The sequence below is a fragment of the Mus caroli genome, unplaced genomic scaffold (assembly GCF_978045245.1).
Source record: "Mus caroli unplaced genomic scaffold, Mus_caroli_1 scaffold_2, whole genome shotgun sequence".
NCBI lineage: Eukaryota > Metazoa > Chordata > Mammalia > Rodentia > Muridae > Mus > Mus caroli.
The window spans coordinates 140,035,164-140,054,528 of record NW_028227257.1 but is presented as its reverse complement, the minus strand read 5'-3'; the positions used below and the strand labels follow the sequence as shown (position 1 = coordinate 140,054,528).

General features: G+C 34.1%; 1 protein-coding gene across 3 annotated transcripts in view; it reads right to left on the bottom strand.

The window, feature by feature from the left end:
• The window catches only part of Lrp1b (LDL receptor related protein 1B), a 2,026,300-nt gene that overhangs the window by 255,350 nt on the left and 1,751,585 nt on the right, over positions 1 to 19,365 (bottom strand). For all 3 annotated transcript variants that reach the window (XM_021181392.3, XM_029472167.2, XM_029472172.2), the window contains exons 58-60: positions 13,420 to 13,542; positions 11,168 to 11,349; positions 4,201 to 4,400 (exon numbers count right to left, since the gene is read on the bottom strand). In XM_021181392.3, coding sequence (XP_021037051.1) covers positions 4,201 to 4,400; positions 11,168 to 11,349; positions 13,420 to 13,542 — 505 coding nt within the window. The remainder of the gene's footprint in view (positions 1 to 4,200; positions 4,401 to 11,167; positions 11,350 to 13,419; positions 13,543 to 19,365) is intronic.

Below are 19,365 nucleotides of genomic sequence, written 5' to 3'. Positions count from 1 at the left end.
CCATGCTGCTGTCAAAACTAATAACAGCATTCTATAAACTAAACATCACCACTGGCTCCCTATGACCTAAAGGATGGCTACCAAATTACAAAGTATATAAGGCTTGCCAAAATACAACATCAATTTGTTTTTGTTCTTCTGAATCATCATCTACTTTTTCTATCTTGTTCAGCCACGGACAAATCACATAACAGCCACACTGTTTCAAGTTGCCATTGTACTCTGCACATGCCAGTCCCTCTGTTCAAAGAAAGCTCCATATTTCCTCACTTGGAAAGACTGCTAAAGACTCTCAGAACCAAGAGTTGTCCGCAAAGCTTTCACTGAACCTGTTTCCAGTTCTATAATCAGACCTTTATCTACAATGTAGTTTTTCCCATTGAACTTTGACTTGAAAACAGGGATTTCTTCATCTTTGTAACTGCAGTTTAGAATAATGCATCTTACAAAGGGTCAGTGACTGACTGTGGAATGAGTGAATGGATGACTTAGAAGGAATCTGAAACAAGCTGTATATGAATCAGTGAATATGTAATTTAAAAGAAATTTATAAAATAATCCAAGTTTATTTTAACATTTTTATTAATATTTCTTCCTTTAATATAATAGCATCATTATAAACACACTGTATTATATATACTTAGGAGAATATAAGTGTGTGTGTGTGTCTATATGCGTAGATCACAGAGATGAGCAAATGATTAAATTTTAACACATCTAGACCAACTCTTATGAACTATCAGGATCCAAGGAATGTTGGGTTTGTTAATAAATGTAAATAGGAAGAAGAAAGTCAGGTGGACACAGCTAGGCATGTGTGTGCCCTAGATGTATTCTGTACTATTTTGTATCATGTTCAAAGCAAATAAAAAAAAAAACCACAGAGGATTTTGAACCAAAAAATATATATTTTGTGGGGAATGCATTGCAATTGATGGGGGATGGCTTAGTATGCATGAAGCTCCTGGGCTCAAGGCCTCAGGACCATACAAACTCTGACTGTTGCCCCATGTCTGTAATCTGTAGATAGAGACATTATCATTTAAAGTTCAGTGCCACGCTCAGCTACCTAGCAAATCTGAGTCCAAACTCAACTTGAAACTCTATCTCAAACATAAATTGTCATATAAAATAAAGTGTGCTTCACTTCCCAAATTATTTTATGGTTAAAATTGAGTGAACCTGTAAGGAACAGGCATGTTTTAAAGCATAAAACTTAATGTAAAGACTAAGATCCCTCATTTTTAAAAGTTGGTGTATGAGAGAATGCAGTCCTGAAACATTGGTTACCGTCTCACCCATTTCCTTTTTAGATAAACATGCCTCTCCCGATGAGTTTAGCTTCTATCTTAACAACATTAATAATTGAGAGTGATAATGATTGTCAGTGTAAGAGGGAAGATGGTTAGAGAGAAATGTCACTCAAAATCATAAAGAAGTATCATTTTATGCCTCAAATATGCACACCTGTCCAGTGCCTGGAGCAATCAAAGTCATCTTTACCAATGCAGCACATGAATCCTTCCTCCCACTGACTGTAAGTTGGCATAACTCAGGCTATAGTCAGCACCTCATTAAGATGTTCCAGATAATTATTATCCTGTACCACGACACTGGCGGTCAGTTACTCAATAAATGCCTCAGTAGTCTTTCTGAAAGACCCTTAGCAGAAAATATTGATTGAGCAACAATTTTTCTCTTCAGTATTCTCCCTATTTGAGTTTCTAGCTATTTTTGGAATCATTTTTAAATGTAGTAACACCATGACAAACTAATATTTCAGCCAAATATTTTATTTTAAAATATATTTATGCCATATAACTCTGATGCATTGTATCTTCACCCAGTCACCACCAGTCTCATGAGTGCAAGACACAATGTTAATGTGCATTTTATTTCATATTAAATCTGTCAGAGGATTAGTCAAAAACATATCTATATCTATATCTATATCTATATCTATATATATGTATATGTATATCCATATCCTTATCTATATCTGTATCTGTATCTATATCTATATATCTACCTATTTATCTATGGAGAATGCAGTCAATATTTTCTAATACATCTAGTATTTTACCTATAAATATTTAATATTCAAATGTCCACAGTTCAGACTAGGAGAAAGCGAAACTTTTATACTATAATATATTTTCAATATATACCAGCAAAATAAATATTTCTGTGTGGTTTTCTTGTCCTTTTTTTTGATTGGATATTTTATTTACATTTTAAATGTTATTCCCTTTCCTAGTTTCCCCCTGGAAACCCCTTATCGTACCCTCCCCTCCCCTACTTCTACGAGGGTGTTCGCCCACCCACCCACCCACTCCTGCCTCCCTGCCCTGGCATTCCCCTACACTGGGGCATCAAGCCTTCACAGGACCAAGGGCATCACATCCCATTGATGCCCGACAAGGCCATTCTCTGCTACATGTACAGCTGGAGCGATGGGTCCCTTCATGTGTACTCTTTGGTTGGTGGTTTAGCCCCTGGGAGCTCTGGAGGGTCTGGTTGTTTGATATTGTTGTTCTTCCTATTGGGTAACAAATTCCTTCAGCTCCTTCAGTCCTTTCCCTAACTTTTCCATTGGGGATCCCGTGCTCAGTCCCATGGTTGTCTGTGAGTATCTGCCTCTGTATTTCTCAGGCTCTGGCAGAGCCTGTGTGGTTTTCTACACAGTAAATTTTAGCACAGGTCAGTATATTTACAGAAGTCTCATATATATTATGGATTTAAAATATAGGGTAGGGAGCACCCTCATAGAGGCAGGGAAGGGGGAGATGATAGGGGATTTGTGGAGGGGAAACTGGTAAGAGGAATAACATTTGAAATGTAAATAAATAAAACAACCAATAATAAATGAAAAAATATAGGCCCAGCATTCATAGGCACAGATAAAACTTTGAATCTTGTCAAGCTATTACTACAAGAACATTCATTTTTAGATATTTTTGATAGAGAGAACTTTGAAAAGCTAAGTATAATTGTGATTTGTTTTGTTATGATCAACATTTCAAATTCTATATTAACTGATTGCCTGTTCAAATCCCATCCTGGTAGGGTTTCTTAATGTTCATAGTTGGACTGTCAACATTTAACTGTATATACTTAAACACACCTAATCGAAGTGTTCTGTTAAAGGAGCGAATTAGACAGCTTCTTCTCAGCAGTTAGGAAGTTGAAATTGTTTAAGCATCAGCATAGAAGGCATTAGGCAAAATTTGTGGTGTTAAAGCTTTGGGACATTTTTGTCTTTTCTTTTGATTTGTATGGCTGCAGACTTCTGAGGCCTTTGTGTTAGCATACATTGTCAGTGTCTCACCTGACAAGTAAAAACATTTTCCCTGTTTTACTTTATCTGTCTTTCTTTGTTCTTGGAATCTGTCCTAAGCTTAAAGGTCAGAGAAAAATTGCACTATTTTAGATCTCACCAAGGGACTGGCTCCTCTGCATCACTTGGTTTTGAGGAGATGTTTAGAAATCAAAATATTAAATATCCAAAGTGATGTTAACTCAAGAAAATTTCAGTTTATTTACCCAATGGAAAAATGTTTACATGCATTTCTAACATTTTGAGAATTCACCTCAGTCATTTGTTTGCTCACTCTGAATCATGCTTATCCACATTTCTCTCCTTTTTGGAGGCTTGACCTATCAAATGTCTATGTTTTAATTCTTTCATCTTCCTCTAGTTTTATTTAATGTTCATTTTCCTGCTCATGATTTACCCTTATATCAAATTTCTTTACCTATTTCATATAATTTTGAAACTAATGCATTATAGAAAGTAAAAACAGCAATGTTTTGAACTTTGTTTGAAATATATGTATATTTGTTGCTATAGTGTATAACTGTACACTTAATTATGTGCTAACTTGACCTTGAAGTCTTACTTTACTCCTGACAAAAAAGTACTCATTTTCAACCTTTAAAGTAAATTAAAATTGACATGACTTAAAAAAAAAAACCTAACATTTCTAATCAAGTTATTTTCTATGGCAATTCAGTTAGAAACATATAAATATTAATTTAGAAATCCAATGCCCATTTGTTTATTTAGCAAAGTGTAATTGAAGCAAGCTAACACTTTAAAAATATATATTAATCTTAAATTAAGAAATATGTTTGATAAAATATTTAAATTAGTATTTTCTGTACTTGAAAATACTGATTTGTTTATACTGTTAGACCAACCTTTGTGTCTATGAGATCCATCCATGTTGCTAAATTCAATGTGATTTTCATCAGCCCAATAGAGTCTATGGTTGACATAATCTATTGTTAGTGCCATAGGTCTAGAAATCTTGGTTTCTATGACAACACTCTGATTTGTTCCATCCATTCCGACACGGCCAATGTGAGGATACTCACAGCAATCAATCCAGTACAAATTCCTAGGAAACAAAATCAATAGCCATTTCATTGACTGTTCTACTGGAGTAAAACATTACAAAATATTTGCTTTTTGTGGCACTGTTTCCAAATTAATTCTTAGTGTATCTCTGAAATGTGGCTTTCATGACTGGCTTCAGTGCAAATTTTCTTTTTTTTGTTTGTTTTTCAAATGAACCATTTATACTGCTTGGGATATTCATTTAACATTAAATATATGTTCTTGTTAATATACAAAACCATAGATTATTTGTTATATCTATGAACTCTCAGATGCATACAATTAATGAATGTAAAATTGCGAAAGGTATCTATACTGTTAGAAAACAGTAAAACAACCAATTCTTGTTTCATCCATCCATCTATTACCCCAACTGTGTACTACCTAACTGCTGTCAATTTTGACTTCTTACACATTAGAACTATAAGTCATTTCATAGCTTTGAATAGACAATATTATTTTCATTAACAAAAAACTATATAGGTATAATTGTTGGTATTTACATGATAAAAATCAGAAAATTTAAAATAACTCGGTTGCTACATCTCAAGCCCACAAGAGCCACATGTATCTGTCAGGCATTATATATCTAATGATGCATTAAGAAAATGTCTGTTATCACAACACTTTCTATCTCATAGCAGATTTCAACTACAATATCAGAGGTTCTAGGGCAGAACAGGAGGATAGAGCAAAAAATAAAATTTATATTGATACTGTTGAGAGTAAAGCTAATCAGGCTGGGGTAACCACTAATAATACTGCATGCTGTGAAGTACAAAAAGAGATAAGTAACACATTATTGTATATAAACTAATTTTACTTGTGTCAGAAAATCTCATCAAATAGATTTTAATGATCCTTTATGTCTTTTTCTAATCACATTTGAAGTTTATTAATCCATTCTCTTTTCTATGTCTTTTCTTTCTTCTATGTGACTACTTAGCATTTAATTCATCAGATATAAAAGACATATAACCAAGAATATTTTGTAAAAATATTCTATATGAATTTTAAAACTTTGGAACGTGATTAAAATTTAAAAGTATGAAGAACTGAAGTTGCCAGGAAAACAGAGCTTTCCCAACATGTACAAGACTCAAATTCAAGCCCACATACTGAAAAGCGAAAAGGATTCATAAATAATATTTAACATTTTCTAAAAAATTATATTAAATTATGTTTCTAGTTAGTTCCACTCAGTTCCATGTTATGATTGAATGTTTTCTGCTTCTGGGCTTTTAGTATATTCTTCATGACATGTGCCGTTACTTGTGTTTCCTTACTTAAAATTATGTTTGTAAACATGTAATTTACATTGGTCCTTCTGCTCTCCACAATTAATTTCTTGATTAATATTAGTTCATATATTCAGGGTAGATTCAAAAAGATATATTCTTGTGAAGCCCTAAGAGAACAATGAATGATCTCTGCTATTGCTATGCACCACCAGGCAACAGTATCTATTTCCTTAGGTTTATATAGAATTAATGCAATAATAATCAACGAAATCATTTCTTGAGTTGTTGCTGCTATAGTCGAACAATCCATAATGATGAGAGGTCCCTTTCCTCACAATCAGACAATCCTTCTTAAGTTAGTGGCATAAAAGAGCTAACAGATCTTACTGCACTACTTAAACAGATACAGAAGTATATAGTGAAGCAATTCATTAATACCACACTATGTTGCAGATATCTTTAAGCACTGGAGAAAAAGAAGCAAAATGAGAATGTATGTTTTCCTAAAATGGCTTCCCAAGTGAATTCAATATACATGGACATGACAATATTAAGGCAGAATTATTTGTCAGTTACAGTAAAAAGTTTGCATGATAATTGGTGAAATTTGTTAGGGAAATTTACCCTTACTTGGACCTGAAACTTATCTTTATAAATAGCTTACAAATTTCTTGTGATATGCAGCCATTTCTTTCAGATTTTAGGACACAGTAAGACTTAATTGCAGATTGTGAGTATGTAAGAGGTGTAGAATACTGTCTTTTCAGGCCTTTATAGTAGTGTGAGTTGCAAATTGAGTTTCTATTATATTATGGAGTCTCATATATCTATATCACACACACATACACATATATATATGTGTATATATATATATATATGTGTATATATATATATATATATGTATATGTGTATATATGACACATGCCTAATCTTACATGATAGAAGTATAATTGAGAATAAGCACTACAGTATCTAGTAGGATGTAGACTAGCATCTTCTCAAAGAAGTGGTATGTGGAGTCTAAGGTAGTATAACCTAGAAACAGGTTGCTTTGATTCAAATGGAAGTCTTCTTATGACTGTGTGAACTTAGGTTTAATTAATCTTTAAGTGGTGGGGGAGGGTGTGGGGGACTTTTGGGATAGCATTGGAAATGTAAATGAAATAAATACCTAATAAAAAGCTGGGCGTGGTGGCACACGCCTTTAATCCCAGCACTAGCACTAGGGAGGCAGAGGCAGGTGGATTTTTGAGTTCGAGGCCAGCCTGGTCTACAAAGTGAGTTCCAGGACAGCCAGGGCTATACAGAGAAACCCTGTCTCGAAAAAGAAAAAAAAAAAAAAAAAAGAAAGAAAGAAACTAATAAAAAAATTTAAAAAAACAAAACAAAACAAAAAAACTAAAAATTTTCAAGTCTTGAGAAAACCAATATTAACCTCAATTTTTATACCATTATAAAAGTATAGGAATTAATACTTAAAACATATTTTGCTAGTGAGTATCTAATAATATTATTATGAAACACCTTATATATAGCATTTGTGAATAAATATGCATTTGTTTTAATACTGTTAACCTACTGGGTTAAGTTGTTATATCAGATTGTTCCTGCATAAATGTATTGTTCCTGGATTTCTTTTATACTTATCACTTGACTTCCAAAATGAAATAGTCATTAGATCAAACAATATTAAGAAAATCTCTACTGTATTGAAAGAAGGCACCATTTCACTGAGTATAAATGATCCTCACAGGATCTCTGTTACATTTTGAAGGCAAAGAGCCTTCTCCTTTAGATATATAAGAAAGATTTAACATACATGTATTTTTTAAATTTGTCAGAACTTTTCTATAAGCAGAATTGGTGTTTTACCTTTACAATAAAACTTCTGTATAATTACCGATGTAAAAACTGTTTGTTTGTCATAACTATTATTGGAATAAATTCATCAATAAAAACTCTTATAGTTCTAAATTGTGCCAAATCAAAAACAATCTTTAATCAAGATCATATAAGAAATTTGTTAGTGTCAGACAGTATTTATTGTGTTATTTCATTATGTATAAATATTCCAAAGAATATCTGGTTGTAACTATAACAACAGATTCTCTACTCTTAAAGAAATTGTTGTTTGAAATTAATTAAATTATAAGTATCTCAGGCTTATATTTTTTTCAAATTCATTTAACAGTTAGAGAGGCTTCTTTCTCCTAACTGTATATCTCATTCTGAATTGTAAAAATATCCATGTATGCTCATTTCTTGTGGATTATGCCTAAATGGAAATATACTGAAGTCAACTATTTCTAATTACAAAATTACTAGGAGAAGAGTTTTTAATGCAACTGCAAAGTTTAATGAAATATTTGCTTTCTACATAAAACTAGAAATTGAATTTTTATCTTGGCATGTCATTTATTCATAGCAAGCATTCTTTCTTCATCAGTGATTTCTTTGAAACATGTAGGTCATTTCCAGCTCAAGTATGTATCTGTTTTTGTGGAGTTATGTGTACATGTCTTTATAACTCCTGACCCCACACTTTTGTGTATCTCCAATTTCCTGTTTATTGCCCTGGTCCATAGTGAGTGTAACAGACACCATGATCTTTAAGCTAAAACTATTTGATTTCTAGATGGAAAGATAAGGCATTTACAATAAAAGGCAGTTCTATGTTCTTAAATGTTTAGTATTTGGTGTCCACTTAGAGACATCTAGAAATATTTCACATATGAAATATTTCTGATGGCATTGGAAAACAATATTATTCAAGTCAATAAACACAAGATAATGAAAATCCCAGTAGGTCTACAGGCCATCCATTTTCCTACTTTGTATGTCTCTTCTTATACTTCTCATGTCTTGGGAAGGACTGACATAAGATAAAATATGTAACTATGGAATAATCATTACAAAATAATTTGCATTGTCATCACATTTATCAACAATAATGGGTATTGATGCTGGTTATATGCTGTATCTTTTTCACATAATCATCAGAATGATACATGCTATTATTTCAGCAGTTAGTTAATAAATCATTTGGAAAATAGCTAAACAAAAATGTACTTTTAGACATAAAGTATGGAGATAAAGTTAAAATTCACTGAAAGAGCTCTGGAAAGGGTGTTTGAGGTCCTGTATTTCAAACAACAAGGCATGTTTGCAATGATTCAGGTAGTATATTACAAATTCATGCTTAAAATTCCCCTTTTATTAAAGAAAGTTTAACTGTTCTGATGGGAGTATGGAGGACTTGAGCTTTTCCCCCCTTTGTTTGGGTGTTTACTGGAAAACAGACTCTCAAGCTAAGGTCATTTTATTACTAAAACCTCAAATATGATACAGTTGAAAAATGTGTGACTATAGCCTGAATATTGAATTACTGCCCCAGTTTAATATTTCACACACTAAATGATTCTAAGAAAGTCACTTAACTAGTTTCAGATAGAATATTCTTATACATAGTATAAGAAAAGTCATAAAATAATCACAATTTTCTCTGAAGCAAATTTAGAAAACAGTCCCAAAATGCTTTTTCAAAGTTTGGATGTTTAATTGCATTAAACAGCTTAGTGATCCCATGGACAAATCTTGACTTATCGCTCACCAACAAGAGGAAAGAATTCACATCTCTTCATAAAACAGGATGCTAGTCAGAATAGCAGATTAAATCCTATGCATATCACAGTAGAGATGTAATATGAAAAGTTGTTAATTATATCTTTATTGACAGCTTCATAAATTTAGGTGGCATCTTTGAATTGGAACCATACAGCATTCTATAAAGGAAAGTCATTCTCTGTCTGAGACTCGTCTTACAACTGATAAATCCAATTACCTATTATCTCTTTCTGGAGAAACATGAGAATTGTGTAAAATTTGGCAGTATTGAATTGTAGGTATTAAAATAGGTGGCTTTGTTTCATGAAATAATCCCATTTTATTTATTTATTTTGTTATAAAATGGTATACAGTTATTATAATCCAAATATTATCCAAAATGAAAACTCAAAGGAGTACTTCATAATATCTGCAATAATATCTCCTTAACTATTTTGGTTGACAATTTTAGTGAGGGGATTATGTCTGTGACAACTGAACACTGTGTTCAGTTTATAGGGTGATAACTGTATCTTGGGAGAAATAAATCCCAGAGACTGACCAGCTGTACCTACTAGACTATGAACAGTGTTTGCTTCTTAAACAAGAAATTCTGAAGCCATTTTGTATTTATAAACTGGTACTGTTTCTTTTATTAGAAGTAAAGGATCTTCAATGACTTAGAAAAAGAAGTCAAATCAGTTTGAGTTTCTATGTAGTACAACAAATGAGACAGTCAATTACAAAGTTTCAGACAAAATGGCAAAGCAGTGAAATAATCTACAAATTTATGAATGAATATAAGTGGAGACTAAATTCAGAATATCTGACCAATGTCTACTAAACCACTCATAGGTACACTCATGTGTAAATGGTTTGTTTAAAATTCTTTTCAACATTATATTGGTATTGTAAAGAAAAAAATATAATAAATTATTACATAATGTTGAAATGTGTACAATCCCTTGGAAACAACAATACAGTACAATCTTGTATAAGTCCATATACTTCAGCCAAATTAGCATTTAAAATTAAATTATCCTGTATATTATGACAAATCATTTCCCTCTTATAAACATGAGAGACATAAAACAGAGATAGGCTATATTAGCAATAAGCAAAACTGAAAGGTGGCTAAAGCATCCCTACAGTTACTTATCAAAACATTCCTTGGAAAGTGAATTTCTACTAAACTTCTGCTGGCTTCTCAAAAGGTGTCCTCATTTAACACAACCAGTTTTCTCTAAATTTGTTATTTTAATCTGCATGTTAGGTAGATTGAACTACAGAAGTAATTTTGAGCATGCAAATATGTTACGTTATACTATAAAAATTGAGAGGCATGCATTCTATATGTATCAAAAAATGGAATTGGAAATAAATAAAAATGGTCATACTGTATAGATTTCGCCCTCACCATAGAGCTTTGACACATTAATGGATGTAACCTGCTGCTCAAAAATATCTTCAATGTGCTTGCCATTCTCATGTTCCACAACTAATTTTTCCCATGGTATTCCGCTCTTCCTTTTGATGATGTGATCTCATTTGCTATCTATAGGTACCAAATATAGGTACCTGCTATAAGAGTAGTGCTTTTACTCTTTACAGCTTTGACCAAGTGAACACTTTCAGGGTCTTCTTCCCTTTTGTACAGTTTGAGGCACCAACATCAGTTAAGTCTCTTTGTTGTGTTCATTTCATTGACTTCTTTGGAAAAGAATCTTTTTTATATATTTAGAAAGCAGATATTTTAAATGGATTTTAAATTCATCACTCTGCCTGCTATGATGATACTTACTAAGCTTGATTGTAAAAAAGTTCTTTACATTCATATATTACTTTAATGTTCATTGTAATAACATAGAGAGTTGTCACAATGAGAGTAGTCTAAAGATTTAGGATTTTTAACAGTTTTACAAACCCGGCTCGTGGATCTAAAGACAGGTCCCTGGGAAACTTCAGCCTTTTGCTAACAAGTACAGTAGGGTACAAGCCATTGAGTTTGGATACTTCAATTATCCTCTTCTCTGTGTCAGACCAATAAAGGTTTTTGCCAATCCAATCAACAGCAAGTGCATTGGGGACAGCAGTGTTATGCACTACCTAACAAAATAAGAATTTAGAAAATTAACAATATAAATAGCTTCAATAATAATCAAGCAATTGTTTCTTGATTTTAATTGAGATACAGAATTCCATTTAAACTGAAGAAATTAAATTTAGATAAAGAAGAGAACAATTTACCACAACACATTACTTATTTCAAAGAATTACTCAGTGTGTAGTTAGTCTTCTAGATGTTAAATATATGTTTATAGAAATTAATGCAAACAAATAGATCCTAAGTAGATGCACAGTTGGTGACGTCATTTCATTAGAATTTATCTGCTTATCCTCTCAAACACTGGGGAAAAATTTCTATCACATGTGCATACAACCTCTTATTAATAATTATTTTTTATCAGATGTTGGCATGACTTTAGTAATATTCGTCCCACTCTCACAAATCCTTTAGCCCTATACAGCATTATATTAAGAATCAGGACTATGCGTTGTGTTTGAACATACCCAAGTAGAAATAAAACAGTTTAGCTTCTGATTCCAACTGGTGCAATTCTTAAGGTGTTTGGCTTTAGGCATAAAGATACATTTTTAAAAGATGTATAAGTAATTCATGCTACATATGACAAGTATTTAACATCTCAGTACTTTAAAACTATATGAAAGGAAAGAATTTGAATCATAGAGGATCATTATACAGTCATAGACAAAAAATATGAAGTTTGGAATCATGATTAATCTAAGCAGTCAATGGTAATGACATAGAGAAGCAGGAGGGCTTGAAGCTGCCATGATACTGCCTTAGTGTTTTGACTACAAGACATATTTGCTTCAGTTTTCATCCAATTCCAAATTTTAAAATTGACCTTGCTGCTTCAATGAACATCAATGAACTAGTTTAAGGTAACAACAGAATTAGAGTTGGACAGTGATACAGATGTACCTTTAAAAAAAGTATCCTCAAAATATAAAAGTGGACATTATTAAAACATGTCTTATAAGAAAATACATGATTGAGTTTCATAGATGTGATACATTCTTACAAGATTTGTCAGAGAACAAAATCTCCTCATTCTTTTAACTACATCAATTGTCCCTCCTAAGTATACTGCTCCTATAGTCCTATGATTCATAAGTCTTTAAAAACAGTATTACTTATTTATTTGTTTATTGTTTGTTTACATGTACAAATGCCATCATGTGCAGGTGTCTATTATGGAACCATTTGCATGCTTGGTACCCACAGAAGCCAGAATAGAGCTTTCTCACCCCAGAACAGGAGTTACAGACAGTTGTGACTCAACTTATGTGGGTGCTGGAAATTAAAACTGGGTCCTTTTCCACATTGAGGGACCTGTGTCTCCAGATGCATAGGGAGCAGAGGATCGCCTTATCTGGCATCAATGGGAGGGGAGCCCCATGGTCCTGTGGAGGCTTGGTGACCAGAATAGAGGAATGTTAGAGCACTGATGCAAGAGGTGGGTGGGTAGGTGGGTGGGGGAGCACCCCCAGAAGCAGGGGCTGGGGGAGGAGTAGGAGGTTTAACTGGGAAGGGGAATAACATTTGAAATGTAAATAAACAATATAACCAATAAAATAAAACAAAGAAAGAAACTGGGTCCTTTTCAAGAGCATCAACTACTCTTATACCTGAGCCATTTCTCAAATCCCTAAGAACTTCGTCTACAGAATACATCTTGCAGCATACACACTGAAGTAATATTTTTTTCTAAAATTTAGCATAACCTTAACGTGGTACTAAGTAGGTCATATCTAGAATGTGACATGTATTATAAGGTAATAAAAACATTAATAATTGTGCACATGTGTATTCAACTATTTCCAACTAAGTAAATTTTACGAGTACTAAAATTTCAATCAACAGTCCATTGTTTGTTAAAGTTACAAATCTTATCAAATAACAGGAAATAGTAAAAATAGAACATAAAAATAAAATATCTTATTTATAATTTAAAATTTTAATAGTTTAAACAGTGAAAGTGTAAAAATGAATTCAAGCTAATATGCTCTACAATGATTTGCTATTAAGATTTTATCTCTTATTCAATAATACCAATGAAGTATTCAGTTATCCTTCCTATATATAGTTACCTTGATGTCACTTCCATTTAGACACATTCTGTTTATGCGACTTCCATTGGGTCTGCTAGAATCAATCCAATATATGAATTCTTCTCTATAATCGAAGTCTAGAGCAATAACATTGTTTAATCCCTAAAAGTAAGAAGGATCACACTTTAAATAACTATTAGGATTATTTCTAATGTTTAGCATCCAGAGAAATCACCATAACTTTCAATAACTATTAGGATTATTTCTAATGTTTAGCATCCAGAGAAATCACCATCTCTCTTTGAATATAAATGATTGCATATCACACTAACATTTGTGACAAATATTTTAAGAACATAGTATGTTTATATTTTCTTCATACCACATGTTTAAAAGATATATTATTCATTTGAAAATAATACCCTAATAAGAAACACATTTTTCAATATTTATAATCTTTAAATAAATAAATATTCAACAATGTGGACAAAGTAAAGAGAGAAGATTATAGCAATAAATTAATTCTGTCCCTCTGCCTGTGTCCTCCCTGTATTGAAATTAGATCAAATGTCTTCATATAAGGGCAAACTATTGAAATTGATATGGGAAAACAACATTAAGAAAGCACAAGGCGTTCACAGATGCAAATCAGAAAAAAATCATCACTGAGATGACATAAAGCCCACCTCAGCCAAGGAGCTATTTGCAACTGACACCTGATGGTAAAGGAAAATATGAGCTTTCTCCAATGGCTTGACACTGGATTTAATCACTCACTGATTAATGCTATAGGAAAGGCCCCACACCTGAGAATAGTTGGCCAACACAGAGTGGACTCCAGTTTTCAACTGATTTGATTATTTCTGTCTTGTTGGGTTTTATGTTTGCTTGCTGGCTTGGTTGGTTGGTTATTTTGATTTTCCTATTTAGTTAGTTAGTTAGTTGCTTGATTACTCCAATTTTTCATTTTATTATTTGTTTATTTATTTGGTTGTTTGTTTTTAGAGAAAAAGACATAGCATGAGGTTAGACTCCTAAGGTGATGTGGAAGATCAGCCAGGATTTGAGGAGAGGACAAAATATGGTGAAAATATATTTCCTAACAATAAATGTAAATTAAAAAGTAAATAATAATTTAAATGAAGCGTAACAACAACTACTGGGGATGACATGGAGAAGGTTACTTATTTATTCACTGTAGTGATACCATAAAACTTATGGGCAGCCCTAAAACTAATCTTAACACTGAGAGCATACCTAAAGACCTAGAAAAGTAAGAAAGTACATTTCATCTCCAAAACTGGTGAGCCTGCTCCTTCTTTCAGGATCCCCATCACACTATACATAGTAACTACCTCTTCTATTACTCTATTTCATGATATCATCATAGTGGTCTAGGCTATGTGATTCTCTCATAGCAAAGCACATTTTCAAGGACAACCCCATTCTAGCTTTATTTTCATGACCCTGGAATTCTCCTCATTTATTTTTATTATAACTATAAATATAAGAGCTACTGAGCCAGAAATGGAGCAATAGGAAAAAGACAGAAAAGGAAAGAAGAGTAGGGAAAGAATGTGAATAAGAACAATGTATTATAATATACTAAAATTTGTTTGCATTTAAAAATTAAATAAAGGAAAACCAAATAAGAGAAATTATGTTAAAATAAATAAATTAGAACACCATGACTGAGTCCTCAAATGAAGCATAACTGTTTGTTTTTTATCTAAGACGGGTCACACAATGGCAGCTCACCTGTATCTCAGTGAGCAGCTTTGGTAATCTGAAAAATAGTCCAAAGCTAATACATGATATACAAGCACTAGGGGGAGACATTTGGAATTGCCCAGTTCAGAGATGAAAGCTGGGCTTCCCTGGGATTTCCTTCAAGACCCCTGCTGTGGGTGAGTGGGGCTGTTATTGCCTACATAGAAAAGATCAGAATGAAAACGTCATATTAGTGAGCAGTATAAGTCACTCTACCGCTCTTTTCTGCTTTCATTTTCCCAAACTATATGATAGTGTCTTGGACTTTTTGCAACCATGTTCCTAATGCATTTTTAAAGTAGAAAAAAATCATCTGCATAGGAATATTTGTTGTAAATGATTCCATAAACTCAACTCTAAGGTTGGAACATCTCCGTTTATGAGTCTTATGTTTAAGGTCTGGACATCCAGGAAGAGAGAAACTTGTTTGTTTGGCTTAGCTTTAGGAAAGCAGCATTAATAAACATGATAATTACAAAGTCTGATTTCACTTTCACTTTTACTCTGAAAGTTCAGAATTTGATAGTAATTGTGAGGTCTTAGATTCATATAGTGCTTTATGAGAGTCAAGCCAAGGTTAAATAATTCATGTTCATACTTTACTTCTTTCCAAGATCCCTGAGAACTAAAGTGGATTGTGAATAGAAACAATCCAGGAAATTATGGAAAGAGAGAGTGGTTTTCTTTCAATATTTCTTTTTATACCATCTAAGTTCTAGTAATAACAATATAAATGCCACAGGTTCAACTTTTATGCATTACTATTAACATAAGAAACCTCTTTTTACTTTGTCTTTACATTATGAAAATAATGGTGTGGCAGTTTGAATAAAAATGCCCCCTTCATAGACTCATGTGTTTGTATAACTAGCCCTTATGGAGTGGTGCTATTATGGGTGTGGCCATATTGGTAGAAGTGTGTCAATGTGCAAGAGGTAGGTTTTGAGGTCACACATATGCTCATGCTATGTCTAATGAGGTACTCTCTTTCTGCTGCCTATGGATCAAGATGTAGAATCCTCAGCTCCTTCTCCAGAAGCATCTTTGCCTGCATGTTTCTTGCCATGATGATAATGGACTAAACCTCTGCAATTGTAAGTCAGTCTAAGTTAAATGTTTTCCTTTATAAGCGATGCTGTGGTCATACTGCTTCATAGCAACTAATTAGATGAACTATTCCAATAGATGGCCTATCCCCACAAAAATCACATGTCATAACTAAGCAATATAAAGTGATAATAAATGATTCCATTCAAAGACTTCACTATGCTCAAAGGAATGACAGTAAGTCCATTCTATTGACTATGCTAATTATGAATAATTACAAAAATGAAAATTGGTAACTAACATTAATTATTCAGTAGATACTAAAAACTAGAAAAGCTCTAAATTAAATTCACTGTATGTATATATCTGAAGTGACTACAGAAAATTAGAATTCTAAAATTAGAATACGACTGGGATATTCTCCAGACTACTTTTTAGACAGCTTAATAAATTTATGTCATAAAATCAAACACACAAAATATAATATAATGGAAGTTAGGGAACTACACAGGAGACAAATTCTTGAACAGTATACCAGTAGTTTAGGCATTAAGACCAAAAACTAATAAATAAAAACAGAAAAGCTTTTACAAGGCTAAGGATACTATCAATAGGACAAAACAGCAGCCTACAGAATGGGAAAAATTTTTCACTAACCTAACATCTGATAGAGGACTAGTACTCAAAATAAATAAAGAAATCAAAAAATGAGCCGGGCGTGGTGGCGCACGCCTTTAATCCCAGCACTCGGGAGGCAGAGGCAGGCGGATTTCTGGTCTACAAAGTGAGCTCCAGGACAGCCAGGGCTACACAGAGAAACCCTGTCTCGAAAAACCAAAAAAAAAAAAAAAAAAAAAAAGAAATGTCAACAAACCAATTAACCCAATTGAAAAATAGGGTACAGACATGAACAGTAAATTTTCAATGGAGAAATCTCTTTTTTCATTAATTGGTTGTTTTATTTATTTATATTTCAAATGTTATTCCCCTTCCCAGTTTCCCCGCCATAAACCCTCTATGTCATCCCCTCCCCCTTTACTTCTATGAGGGGGCTCTTCACCACCCACCCACTCCAGCTTCACAGCCCTAGCATTCCCCTGTGCCTTCAGAGTACCAAGGGCCTCCCCTCCCATTGATGACAGATAAGGCTATCCTCTGCTGCATATGCAGCTGGAACCATGGGCCCCTCCATGTGTATTCTTTGGTTGGTGGTCTAGTACCTGGAGCTCTGGGGGTCTAGTTGGTTGTTCTTCCTATGGAGTGTGGATGCTTCAGTCCTACTTTGAAGAGGGAAAAATAATCATGGGAGGCAGAGGGTGGGAGGGACTTGGGAGGAACTGAAGAGGGGGAGGGGAAAATGAGGGCAGGATCAAATGTGGAAGGAGACAGGGAGATGCTCAGAGGTTCAGGAAATTGAACAGATGTGTGTAGCAATGGAGGATGAGGAAATGGACATAGTCACCAAAAGTCCCAGATGACAGGAAAGCAAGAGCCTCCCAGGACTCAACAGGGATGATATTAGCTGAAAAACCCAACAAAGGGGAGAGAGACCCTGTAGAGACCATATCCAGAGGTTAGGCATGGCTCACAATTGAACAAGAGGGCCAAAACCCATCTCAAAAATTTTAACCTTGAATTGTTCCTGTCTAAAGGTTATACAGGGACAAAGAGTGGAGCAGCAACCACTGAAGGAAATGCCATCCAGAGACTGCCCCATTTGGAGATCCTTCCCATTTGCAGCCACCACACCTAGACACTATTACTGATGCCAAGAAGTGCTTGATGATGAGAGCTTGGTGTAACTGTCTCCTGAGAGGCTCTGTCAGAGCCTGACCAACCATAGGATTGAGCATGGGGACATCAATGGAGGAATTAGGGGAAGGACTAAAGGAACAAAACAGAAAAATCTTAATGGCTAAGACTACTTAAAGAAATGTTCCATGTCCTCTGTTATCTCTGTCTTACATCTTTTAGAATGGCTAAGATAACAAATATCTCAAGTGACAGCACATACTGGCAATGATGTAGACCAAGGAGAACACTTTTCCATTGCTGGTGGGTGTGCCAACTTGTACCATCATTTTGGAAATCAGTTTTGTGATTTCTCATACAATTGGAATAGTTCTAACCCAGGACCCAGGTATAACACTTCTGGACATACAGTCAAAAAGGTGCCCCAGTATCCATTCTTCAACTATGGCCATAACAGCATTATTTATGATATGCAGAAACTAGAAACAACCTATAAGTCCCTCAATGGAAGAATAGATAAAAAAAATGTGATACATCTATGCAATGCAATATTATTCAACTATTAAATACAAAGACATCATAGAATTTACAGCAAGTGGTAGAGTGTCAGAATATCATCCTGAGTGAGATAACCTAAATCCAGAAAGACATGTATGATACGTACTCACTTATAAGTAGACTTTAGTCATAATTTATAAGTGGACAATAGCCACGAAGTACAGGATAAACATGCTTCAATACACAGAATGAAAGAAATGATTAGGGATAAAGAGAGGAGGATACATGAATCTCCCTCAGAAGGGGAAACAAAATAGTTTTCAGAGGTGGAAAAAGAGAATGAACTGGGTAGGAGAGGAGGTGAGGTGGGGAGATGGAGTAGGAAAAGATATGGGGAGATGGGGTGCTGGAGAGAGCTGGGACTGAGCAAAGAAATCAATTGTGTGGAATCTCTGGGACTAGATAAAGTTCTGGGATGGGGATGCTATGGGGAGTCTTAGGGTGCAACCCTAGCTGAGATTCCTACCAGCAGGGTATAGAGAGTCTGAAGTGACCATCTTCAGTAGCCAGGAGAACATCTAATGGAGGGAGAGAGACATCAACTGACCTACCAAACCTCCAAACAAAGATGATTCTATCTAGAAGATGCACAGGGATAAAAATGGAGCAGAGACTGGGAGAACAGCCAATCAGTGACTGCTCCTTCCCATGTGAGAGAGCCAGTGCCTAACACTGATAATTATAGTCTCCTATGGTTGCAAACAGGAGCCTTGAATAACTGTCTCCTGAGTGGCTTCATCCAGAAGAGGACAGAAATAGATTCAGAGACCCACAGCCAAACATCAGGGGAATATTGTGAGAGTGGGGATGTGGTAAATAGAATTGAGATAATGGAGAGGGATCAAGTATATTACAAGA